Genomic DNA, 12913 nt, shown 5'->3' on the forward strand with positions numbered 1-12913 from the left:
CAAGATGTTAAAGGGATACCCTGGAGAGTGTTTTTTTTTGTTGTTAATACATTGCATTAATAGTTTATATTATTATTTTTGCAATATAACCTCAGTATAAGTTATGTATACTTTTTTTCATACCACTCGACTTCCTTGAGTGGCAGCAGTACAGGGCAACATGGCTGCATGGGTCTAATGTTCATGTTGGGAACTGCAGAGCTGTCTCATCTCTGATCAAACCACTGATATTATGTAAATATAACCTAAATAACAAACCTAAATTTTAATTTATTTCTTCATAAATTATGGATCTACTCGGGTCAGATCAGAAATCACGTTTTATGTCTGTTTTCTTTTTAACAACACTGCATCTAGTATGTATCCTCTATTATATATATAAATTACATTTTTTTTTTTTAAATGCTGCATCAGTTAACCAGGTGTTCTAGAACGGAAACTGTATTCTTAAACATTAAGAAGTCAATAAAACTTGAATTTTTTAACAATAAACACTGTTTTCCTTAAAACAAGTCCCACAAAAACAAAACCCTTTTAACAAAGAACCTCTGGAGAATCTGTCCAGACATTTACCCTACAGGGAATCCCATGCCGGCCATTCTAATTAACAGCCAGCAAGGCAAAGCATGGGTGCACCAAGTCTCTAAAACTGAGATTTCTAATGACATCCATATAATTGTGAAACAACTATTTTAATACTGTTGTGTTTCAAGACACCGTAATAAACTTTTATTAACATTCATACAGCAGTCCAACAAATATGAATTCTTCTAAGGTGCACTCTGTTGTATGTGAGTGAGTGACAAGGACTGTTGAAAGTTATTTTCTAACAATGAAAATGCTACATTGTGTACCTGTAATTTTAGACTTGTTCTGTATATAATATAATGCACTGAAAGTGGAATTTGAGATACGGATATTGAAGTTTGTTTTGTATATTTAAGTGAAGTAAAATATATATGATGTATTAAACTGTTCTAAGGAATATTATTAACCATGGAGCAATCAGACACGTTCTTACTATAGTGTGTAACCATTTCGCTTTTGTGAATTCTCCTGACAATGTGAATTTAATGTGCATGGTTTTGCACTGGCTCTTAATACTGTTAAATAGACATATATACAAAGTGATATTCAATTGTTATATGTTTGACTGTTAACATGTTGTAAAACTTTAAAAGTAACCGTGGCTAAAAGATTTTAAAATAATGCTTGGCTAAAATTACCAAAGGGTGCTAAACATTTAGGGGGAGATTTATCAAAAGGTGTAAAATTTAGACTGGTGCAAACTGCCCACAGCAATTTTGATTGATTGGTTGCTGTGGGCAGTTTGCACCAGTCTAAATTTTACACCTTTTGATAAATCTCCCCCTTTGAGTGTATTCTACACAATTAGCTTTGAAATCAGTTTACTTATGCATTTAACATTTCCACCCATATCCACATTACCTAATATCTATCAGATATCCAAACTGTAAAACAAAAAAACAACAACTTTAATCTTGCTTAAGATTTCAAAGAAAGACCGCCTTTGCCCTTTTTTGACTTTAGCCTATATGCACTCTCAGCGTTTCAGGGATATTAGTTTTAGGTAGTAAGGCAATGGTATGTTATTGTGGGAAAACACCTTTGGGATAAAAGTCACAATATTGTATACAATGGTTTTCCTTACTCTAAAGTATTTTGATTGTTACAAATGAAAGTACATTAAATAAACTTTGTTAAAATTGTATTTTGTCTATTAAGATTCTGAAAATGTTTTTTTTTTATCTATAAAAGAAACCTTGTCACATGACTTTAAATGATTTGTGTACATGTTGCATGAGTTGGCTGTTAATTTTGAATTGCATTATAATATCATAAATCATTACATACCTCAAACAGCACTTTAGTTATGGCATTGAACATGTTTCTCGCTTCCCTAATTGTAGAGATGAATGAATGTACAGTAATAATGAAGGGAGGCGCCTTGTTATCTCTGCAATCCGCTCATCAGCCTGCTGCCTTTTAACTCCCTACTGCTCCTTCCTGGGTGCTAGGAAAAGCTGGATCCAGGCCTGAGACACTGCTTCTAGTTTCCCAGGACTGGATCCAGCTTTTCCCAGCACCCGGGAAGGAGCGCCAGTGAGTTGAAAGGCGGCAGGCTGATGAGAGGATTGCAGGGATAACGAAGCACTTCACTTCATTATTACTGTACATTCTCTCATCTCTAGCTATAACAAATAAAGGACAAAAAGAGATTTTGTCCAGGGTACCAAGCTGCGTTAGTCAGTCACCCTGCCACGATCTAAGCGAATATAGGTATAAGGTGTACTGAGACAGGGATAACTAGTTGAGAACTGGGTGGATTGGGGATATTTGTGATTTATGTAAGTTTGTGTATGGGTTTTGGATTATGGGTATATGATAAAAACCTCCCTGGAGAAAGGAGTTGTGGTTATAAGGAATGCAGGTATTTTTTCTTTTCACTGAATCCATCCAGACACTTAAATATGTATTTTTTTCTAATTGGTTTATATTTTCTCATTTGTTATTTTTTATTCTTGTTATTATTGGGGTAGCCATCTTGTCTTATATAGGCAATTCTTTACAGTAAACCCTGTGGATATGGGTAACAATGCAATTCTTTACAGTAAACCCTGTGGATATGGGTAACAATGGACAGGAGCAGCCTTTTTGATGTGAATGGGAAAGGTATCGGGGCTCGCCCTGTGACTTTGAAGGCGGTCATTTCACAGGGAGGAGAGAGCTGAGCTGTTAATCTATACACTGGTGTCTTCGTTCACTGTATTTCTTCACTTTCAACAGTTTTCTCCTTATCAGCATAAAGGTAGAAATTATTTAAATGACTTGTCCCTCATACAAGCCCTCATGACACTTGTGGTAGAGCAGCATAGTTGAATCAACCAGCAGTCATGAAGAAACTGCCCGATGATCTTTGATGATTAACTGACACATATAGAGGCAAAATATAAACCAGACAAAATAGACAGCCAATGCAGGAGAGACTAGAAAACATAATTAAGCCATTATATGGATTCACAGTGAAACACAAAACCAGGTACAGCAAAAACTGGCATAGACCGACACTGCAGCAGAAACTACTCTTACTGCCAGCAACAGTCCGATTATTATAGAGTTGCCCAGGCTTAGAAAAACATGGCCACTTTCTTCCAGAAACAACACCTCTCATGTCCTTAGTTTGGGTGTGGGTTTTGCAGCTCAGTTCCATTGAAGTGAATAGAGCCAAATTGCAATACTACTTACAACCTGAGGACAGGTGTGGTGCTGTTTTTGCAAAAAAGTAGCTATGTTTCCTCTAATCCTGGATAACCCCTTTAAAAGGCAGGGGCAGAAGGCTTAGGACTAACAGATACTTAACTATGTGTCAAGCATGGTGGTCCCACTTCTGCTGTCAAAAGAATCCTGATGGAAACTTATCAAACAGAAACTGGTTTATGTTTATGTACAGTTAAAAGAAAATCCTGTTTGATATCCATTATTTCTTTAAAAAAAAAAAAATCTCAATTGTGATTAGGGGTTTTCCCACAGTGTTTTCAGGCAGTATTCCTTTTTGTTTTTTGAACTGGAGACAGAGGTAAATTAAAGACTAATTTGAAATGAAAGGACTATATTCATTAGTCTTTCTCATTTAAGTTAATAGGTAAAATCTACACTAAGGGTATGTACACGCAACGTTCTTTGTTGTAAAAATATGGCCGTATTTTTGCTTTAAAAAAGTATGAGCATACCCTAAATTGGCAGGATTTCGAATAGCAGAATTAACATGCTGTGGATTAGAAATTTGTTCCGTAGGTCGTTTTCTGTATGGATTTTTTGCTGAATCTTTTCAGTGTTGGGGTCGGGGTGTGTGTTAAATCCCATCCCCTTCACTGCTACTGTAAATGCTCATTTTAGGGGCCTTACAATTTTGTCAGAACTATAAAGCTAATTTCAATATATTAATATGGTGGCTGCCACTCTCCACTTCAAGAGACTGAAGTTTCTGCACCTCCACAGACTTCTCTGCAGTTGTAAACGTGAACTACTGGGTTGGTTAAAATGTACCTATATACTAACTGAGAAAAATAACGCACCAAGAGGAATTTGATGGTGGCATTTAAAGAAACTTTGTGTAAATGCAATAATGATATATGTAAATGATTACATTATTAGAGCAAAAAGATACAAAGCTTGGGAAAAATGTATAATTGAAAGGATTGCAGCTACAGTATGCACCCGTTTCCTGGTGTGAACTTTAGTAATTGTGTCCCCAAAGAATATTCAACAGCAGCAGTTTTGTAAAGTTACAGAGATACCATTCAGGACCTCTGCCTTAATACAAGTCCTAATACAAGTCTATACTGACTGTTTCAAAGATGGAAAAACTATATTTTAGTGACAGATGCTCCTTAAAGTGGCAGTGTCCTTATATAAAACATTGTTGCATATTTGGGCACAGGAATCAATATCTAAACATATTTATAATTCACTTTATTAAAAAAAATGTTTTCTTTGTGTAATTGAATGTTCTAACACTGGCCACTAGGTGTCACTGTTCCTGCTTCTCTGCTTGTTGTCAATACATGTTTGTCTATGACAACTGCAGCGCTTGGATGAAATACAGGAAGTGGGAGCAGGGAGCAGCTTTATATATATATATATATATATATATATATATATATATATACTTTGCTAGACAAGTGCAGCAATAATCTTTCTGAGTTATAGTGAATAAAATGTATATTTTTTGTCTCTTTTAGAAGAAAACTGCCTTGGGGATAAATCTGTGTTCTGTCGTTTGGAAGTGCTTTCTCGATATTGCTCAATGCGGGGATATAGCAGACTGTGCTGTAAGGCCTGCAATTCATCTCAGAACTCAAGTAACATTAATATAAGAAATCATACCATTGAAACTCCGCCACCAGCAAGTCCAACTCCACCAAGCATCCCATCTACTGTGTCACACACCCCTGTTTACAGCACACAGATGTCTACTAGAAATGCGAGCGACAGTCTGCAAGATACCAACAGAGTAGATGTCACCTACAAGACAAATAGGCTTGACAATGAAGTTCCCCCTCCTATTCCCTTACCACGTAGAAGAAATATATATGAAAAGACTAAAAACCAGAGGATTCAGCAGCTGATTGCAGAGAAATTACAAGAAGCTAAAAAGAAGCTTCTTTAACATCATTTTCTACGAAAATGAACGAATATGTCGCTACACAAGATCTAGACTGTCCAAGGCATTTTTGACATTACTGTGTTATAAATTTGCAATGCATATTGCAGGTTGCAGGTAACATTTTCAGGACATAGATTGGTATTTCCTAGAACAGTAACAAACGTACAGTGATCTTCAAGGGTAACATTGTTTACAGATGCTTCTGGTGCTGTTTTTCTAATCACAATCAGTTTGTCTACATTTACTACAATAATGCTATTGTCACGTGTTCATGTAAAAGTGTAAATCATATCCATTACTGTTTGTAATAATATACAATTAGAACATTTTGCAATGGAATCATTGTATGTGCTGCTCTCATTTTCTCATACTAAATGTTTTTTACAGTGATAATGGCCACTCACTTTTGCTAGAAAGAGTGAAGAAATGCGTTCTAAGCACATTCTTCCCAGCTCTCTGCATGTGACTGAGGCAGACACTAAGGGTCCTTATCCACGGGCCAAGGAGGGCCCGATCAACTATGTAAATGAGCGGCGATCTGCTAGATCGCCGCTCGTTTACTGGGCCTATTCCACGGCCCGATGATCGTTGAGTGATGTCCGATGTCCTTGCAGCCCTTACAGCATCATACATTACCTGCAGGGCTTCTTCTCTGCGCTGTCTTCATCCCCGGGTCCCGCGCGCTCTATCTTCAGAATGGCCGGTCAGCTGACAGGCCACACTCAGCCAATCACAGGCCGCGGCGGTCCCGGCCTGTGATTGGCTGAGCGCTCCGTCAGCTGACCGGCCATTCAGAAGATAGAGCGCGCGGGACCCAGGGAGGAAGACAGCGCAGAAGAAGTGGTAATGTATGATGCTGCACTTCTGAAATCGTCGGACGCCCGCCGCGCACCGCTATTCAACCGTATCGATGCGCGTGGGGGAACAATGATTTTAGGTCTGGCCCTAAATGAACGATCAGTGGATGACACGATCATCGGCTGATCGTTCTCTCTATTTCACCGAACGATAATCGGCCGAATCGGGCCAAATGGGGCCGATTCGGCTGATTATCGTTACTGTGGAATAGGGCCCTTATGCTGCGTTTACACAGATTTATCTGGCAGATCTTTGAAGCCAAAGCCAGGAACAGACTATAAACAGAGAATTGGTCATAAAAGAAAGCCTGAGATTTCTCCTCTTTTCAAATCCACTCCTGGCTTTGGTTGCCAAAATCTGTCAGATAAATCTCTCTGTGTAAACACACCATAAGGGTCCGTTTACACAGAAAGATTATCTGACAGATTATCTGCCAAAAAATGTGAAGCCAAAGCCAGGAATGGATTTGAAAAGAAATCTAAGGCTTTCCTTTATGACCTGATCTGTGTTTATAGTCTGTTTCTGGCTTTGGCTTCAAATCTCTGGCAGATAATCTTTCAGTGTAAATGGACCCTAATGTAAGCCTATTAAACCTTCTCGTGTCCTGCACTCCTACCTGTGTCTTACAGCGATGGGTAAGGGTGTAAACATCTAAAAGCTACTGATCAAAATTTTTGATGTCTTTATGAAAGCTAAAAAGTTCCTAGCAAGATTGTATATGTTACCAACACTGCAGGGGTTTTCCAGGATTTATGAATATACAAAAAAAAAACCTAAAATATCCAATATATAGCAGGTAAATGGCTACTTTTTCTTCTCCTGCAGTGTTACAGCTATGCATAGTTCTGTTCTATATGTTTACTTCATCACTTTCACTTCATCCTCTCCTGTAGTACCCAGCATGCCTAGAGCTTAGGCTCTAGTCTCTGCTCTGAGATCCATCCAGTACTGCCCTGTCCCTGCTAAAGACTCCTTCCAGTACACCTTCCATAACCACTACTCACAGACCTCTGCACAGCTACTGTCATACCTGCTCCTTCTACTGACTCAGTTGTTAGCAAGATGACTAAGTAAGTGCATACAGTATACATTTTCATACATATAGATTCTTTAGTAAACATTTTTGACTATTTTGGAGGAAAAAAAGGTAAGTAAGGGAACTATGTGCGTGTAAACAGCCAGATTAGGATTAATGGTGCTTGTGGATAGTGTCCTTGGTTAGGATTTGATCTCGGGACTGAAGCCCCGAAGGGCAACAAAGCCACTGTGAAACCCACAAGGTATTTTTCAGCCCCTGGTCTCCTCCGTATAAAAAAATCAAGAACCGTCATGTGACCCAGTCTGAGAACACAAGAAGCACTGACAATAAAATTGAAAGTGTCTATAGAACATACAACATGCTCCAAAGGCCAGTGCAATGCTAGCTTATTGAAAACTCATTTAATGTAGTGCAGTGTAGCTGATACAGATTATATGTAGCATTATATATGGCCTGTCAAATGAATGGGTACCTAATAATAAAAGAATGGTGCTGCAGTCCAAGAATTGGTACTCCCATGAAGGAAAAAAAGGCCCAAATAGGGGGATCCATTTCTATGAACTATGTATACTCTAGGGGATAAGGAATTGTCAAAACAAGACAACCCCTTTAATTTGGGACATGATTTGATGAATGCCAGATCTGCTTTGTTAAGAAAGATGTAATGAAATACTTTTCTATTGCCATAAAATCTGTGTGTTGTTATTTATTGATCCACTCTTCTTGATCAATAAATATGCTTAAAACGGAAGACAAAGCACATAAATTAAGTTACCACAAAGAACGTGGTGCTGTAAGAGATATTTTTGGTAGGTTCTTTGTAGCAAGAGCTAAGATTTATAATAGAAAGTGCCAAACCCAATAGAAAGGACATTTAAAGTGTCACTGTTGTTTAAATTTTTTTGCAGAAATCAATAGTACAGGCGATTTTAAGAAACTTTGTATATGGGGTTTATTAGCTGAAAAATGCATTTTTATCATGAAAAAGCAATTTGAAGCTCTCTCCCCTGTCTTCATGGTTCTCTTACAGAGAAGGGAGGTGTGGAGGGAGATGAGGCACCAAAACAGGACAACAAAGAGTTAATTTACAGCTACATCACCGAACTATCTCCTCTGAAGTCAGCATTGACCTCTCTGACCTCTGAATACCGCTTTCACTCAGGTCCCGCTGTGTAATACTTTGTTTTACATAGGCTAGACAGGGCTCGACTGATGTAAAAGAGTCAAGATTTCGTGATAATGAGCAGTGAATGAGAGAGAGGGGGGGGGGCTGGGAAAGTATTTTTGAATGCAAATAATGGCATTATTTGCCTAATAAACCCAATTACAAAAATCTAAAAAAACAAATGCTTTTTTTGCGATGTTCTTTTTCTACAGTTCTCTAACACAAACTTGAGAACACATCCTCTGGGTGTGCATACCCAATCTAGCCATGTGGTTGTGTGTATTGTGGCGGAGAACCACATGGTAAAATGCCAGTTGCAATGGTTTCGCAATAGTTTTTGTCCATGTGATTGTACCAGTGAAGCATGTGGTTTCGATGTATTTCAGTACACAGTTAACAACTGCATTGCAAGTAATTTACCTTTAGGTAGATCTCATTGCATATAGTAATTTCTTTAAGAGAGTGTTCACACAAGGTGTTTAATTGCAATTATTGAAACCAAACGCAGGAACCGATTATAATTGGAGGACAGGTCATAAAGGGAATATTGGGATTTCTCCTCTATTCAAAAACATTACTGGCTTTGTTTTCATAAATTGCAATTAACCCCTTAACGACATCAGGCGTAAGTATACGCCCCCGCAGGGTGGGCTTTAACGCAAACGGGCATATACTTACGCCCGATGTTTCCCCGACCGCTGTGTGTGATAATGTATAGCAGGCCATCTCTGCCCATCGGCACGCGGGGTGATTAACCCCTCCCGTGCCGACGATCGCTGCTATATGCTGATCAATACAGATCAGCATATAGCAGCTAAAAACAGCTTTCCGGGTCATCGGTGACCCGGAAAGCAATGGCGATTGGTGCTGTCCGAGATAGCACCAATCACCATTACTGTGCTCCGGGAAGATGGCGCCGATGCCACCCCCACGATCGCCGTGATAGACCGGCCAGTACCGGCCGGCCCATCATGGCGATCAAACTGTAAAAAAAACAGTTTTGTCGGATTCTGCACCCCTCAGCTACCTAGAACAGGTGTGTGTGGTGCAGGTGTACCATACTCACCTGATCTGGGCGTCCGAAGCGAAGATCTGCGGTCCGCGCCGTCCTCGCGTCTTCTTCGCTTCACTTCCGGGTTCGGTCGTCCAGCGTCGGAAATCTTCGGAAACGTTCGGGTCCTCGGGTTCGGCGGGTCTCGGCCATCTCCGGCAGCGTCGCTCTACTGCCCCCTGCCAGTTGCTTTGGGTTAAAAAGATTTTTTTTTTTTTCAATTTTTTTTTCTTTTTTTGCGCCCTAACGCCGCTGAGTGCTGATCAGCATTGCACGTAAGTGCGCCGCTGATCAGCAACTCCTCCTTTTTGGCGTAGAGGCGTTTTTCCCCCCTATATCCTACCGCCACTGTCTGCTGATAAGTGCCGCACATAAGTGCGGCATTTATCAGCAGCTCCTTTTTTGGCGTAGGGATATTTTTTCTTACTGTCAAAAAAACACGTAAAAAACACTACACTACACCACACTACATGGAATAAAGTTTTACACTACTCTAAATTACACATTTACATACCCCATATACTAGTCCCCGTTTAAAGATGGCCCCCAGGGTGTTTTCGGTGTCGGACGCATACGCTATTATTGCCTCCAACACCGAAACAGCCAGTGAGGATGAATGGGGGGGATCCTTCTTTGCTCCATTCATCCTCATCATCCTCATCATCCAGTGACGTGTCTGAGGGGTAGCGTAGCGTACGCTGCCCCCCAGACACGTCTTTTACGCCAGTACCGTCCCAATAAGAGATCACGGTATGGCGTGAAATTCTACAAACTCTGTGAGCGTACCTCAGCGTACACTTACAGATTTAGGGTACGTGCACACTGCGGAATGGCGAAGGATAACCCTTTGTGCATTCCGCAGCTGGCACCCGCCGGCGGACTGATGCGGGCACGTGTCTCCACTTGTGTCATAGACCATTCTATGCACGGGCGAATTCCGTCGTCCGTCCAAAGAATGAACACGTTAATTCTTTGGACAGAGGGCGGAATCCGCACGTGCATATAATGGAGTGTGACACGAGCGGAGACGCGTGCCTGCATCAGTCCGCCGGTGGGTGCCAGCTGCGGAATGCACAAAGGGTTATCCTTCGCCATTCCGCAGTGTGCACGTACCCTTAGAGTGTATGAAGGAAGGGACACCCGAATCCAGCCCCCAGATGCCCCCCCATCCTCCGAGAAAGTGGGAAGATCGTTCGGGAACTGATCTTCCCACTGCTGGATAAAGGTTACCACCTGTACGGGGATAACTTTTATACCAGCACCCCCTCTTCCGGTCCCTCGCTGCCTGAGCTACTGTAGCTTGCGGCAGGATCCGAAAATATCAGAAGCAGTAATAAAGCCCTAATATTTAGCAGCCATGTAGCGGACCCAGCGCTTCTGGATATGAAGGACCCCGTATCGCACCAGGACAACATTTTCCAGGTGACGTCCGCCACACTGGAAAACAGGAGACCCCAGAAGAAGTGCAGAATGTGGCGTAACAGGGGGATCAGGAAGGACACCATGTTCCATTGTGACACCTGTCCTGATCACCCCGGCTCTGCATACTGGATCGCCTCAAGGCGCACCACACGTCATTGGGGTTCTACATTATCTAAATTCTGTCCCTTATTCCTATTTCAGGGATCACGTTGATCCAGGGATTATTCTGATCGCCATTATGGAGTCGGGAAGGAATTTTTCCCCTGTGATGAGGCTACTGTCGTCTGCCTCACAAGGGTTTTTTGCCTTCCTCTGGATCAACACAGGTTGAATTTGATGGACACCTGTAATTTTCAACCTTATAAACTAATAATTGGCCTAATATCCCCAAATAAATTAGAATTGTCCCTTTTCCCCAGCTAAATAGGTATAGCCGCCATTCCCATTAGAGGATATCATGATGCAATTACAAAGCCTCTGTGCGGCCAGGACAGTAGAAACCCCCCACAAGTGACCCCATTCTGGAAACTACACCCCTTAAGAAATCTAACGAGGGGGCAGCGGGGATATGGCCCCCTGGTGACGGCCACATTTAGGCCGTGAAAATTTTAAAAAAATGTATTTTTTATTTTCATGGCACATGTTCCACTTATGTGCCCGTCACCAGTGGGGTCCATATGCTCACTGTACCCCTTGTTGGTTTCCTTATGGGGTGTAGTTTCCATAATGTGGGGGGTTTTTACTGTCCCGGCAGCACAGGAGCTTTTTAATTGCGACATGGCCTCCATCCTCCATTCCAGCCTCTGAATGGCGCTCTGTCCCTTTGGTGGCTTGCCCTCTTGGCATATGGCACATCCACATGTGGGGTATTTTTGTACTCAGGGGAAATTACCCTACACGTTTTGTGTTCACTTTCTTTTTTAACCCCTTGTGGAAAAGGAAAAAATCAAGGGTAGACCAACATTTAGTGTAAAAAAAATGTTTAATTTTTACACTAAATCATTGATCTTGTCTTGATTTTTTTCATTTTCACAAGGGGTTAAAAGATAAAAAAAACACTAAATGTGTAGAGCAATTTCCCCTGAGTACGGAAATACCCCACATGTGGACATAAAGCGCCATGCGTTTGCAGGGTAAGCCTCCAATGGGAAGGAGCGCCATTTGGCTTTTTGAGGCTGGATTTGGCTGGAATGGATTTCGAGGGGCCATGTTGCATTTAAAAGGCCGCTGTGTTGCCAAGACAGTTGAACCCCCCCACAAGTGACTCCATTATGGAAACTACACCCCTCAGGGAATGTAACAAGGGGTGTAGTGAGCATATGGACCCCACTGGTGATGGGCACAAATGTGGAACAATATGGTGTGAAAATGAAATATTAAAATTTTACAATTTTTCACGTTATTTTGGTGTTTTTCATAAAGATTTGTTATGAGTATCGACTCCATTTTACCAGAAATGTAAAGTACAATATGTCACGAGAAAACAATCTCAGAATCAGCCGGATAGGTAAAAGCATCCCGAAGTTATTAATGAATAAAGTGACACTGGTCATATTCATAAAATTTGTCTCTGTCCTTAAGGCCATTTCAGGCTCTGTTCTTAAGGGGTTTAATGCCTGACTATGTGAACATACAGTACTGTTCTGTCCTGGCTACATGTTGCCCTTGTGGCGTATGTACAGTAAACCACCTATTCTTCAATGAGTGAGACTGTATAATGAAGACTTTATTGAATCATAGGAAATGGTGAAACTGTAAAACAACAGTGAGAAAACATAAATAAACATTTGTTTCTATACAAGAAATACAAAACAGTAAAATCACAAAATGTCTGACACATAACCTACATGTACACATATGTATATAACGAAAGGGGGCCAGTCTATGGTAAAACTACATAAGAGTGCGCCTAGCTGCAACTGAATATGAAAGTCTGTGGATATTGGCAGCTGTGGCTAGAGATATTACAGGTGACTCCCTGAGCTTACCAGCAATGCTGCCACATGGGAGGATGAACAAATCAGTCTCTTCACTTCAGCAGTGGGAGGTAATGGGGTTCCTTATCCCTGAGGGCATCACTTCAACTGAGGAGGGATGGTAACAGTAGAGGGACAAAATACATAAAGGCAAAGTCAGCCACTAGATGGAGTCTGTACAGTAGACAGCAGATGGAGGCATGAGTACCAAATG

At 41.0% G+C, this 12913-nt stretch overlaps 1 protein-coding gene across 2 annotated transcripts in view; it reads left to right on the forward strand.

Annotated features, from left to right (window-relative positions):
• The window catches only part of LOC138792682 (A disintegrin and metalloproteinase with thrombospondin motifs 2-like), a 219319-nt gene extending 213792 nt beyond the window's left edge, over window positions 1-5527 (forward strand). For both annotated transcript variants that reach the window (XM_069970389.1, XM_069970396.1), the window contains one exon: window positions 4764-5527. In XM_069970389.1, the coding sequence (XP_069826490.1) occupies window positions 4764-5191 (428 nt within the window). In that variant the 3' untranslated portion in view covers window positions 5192-5527. The remainder of the gene's footprint in view (window positions 1-4763) is intronic.
• The last annotated feature ends 7386 nt before the right edge of the window (window positions 5528-12913 follow it).

The sequence above is a fragment of the Dendropsophus ebraccatus genome, chromosome 1, assembly GCF_027789765.1.
Source record: "Dendropsophus ebraccatus isolate aDenEbr1 chromosome 1, aDenEbr1.pat, whole genome shotgun sequence".
Lineage (NCBI taxonomy): Eukaryota > Metazoa > Chordata > Amphibia > Anura > Hylidae > Dendropsophus > Dendropsophus ebraccatus.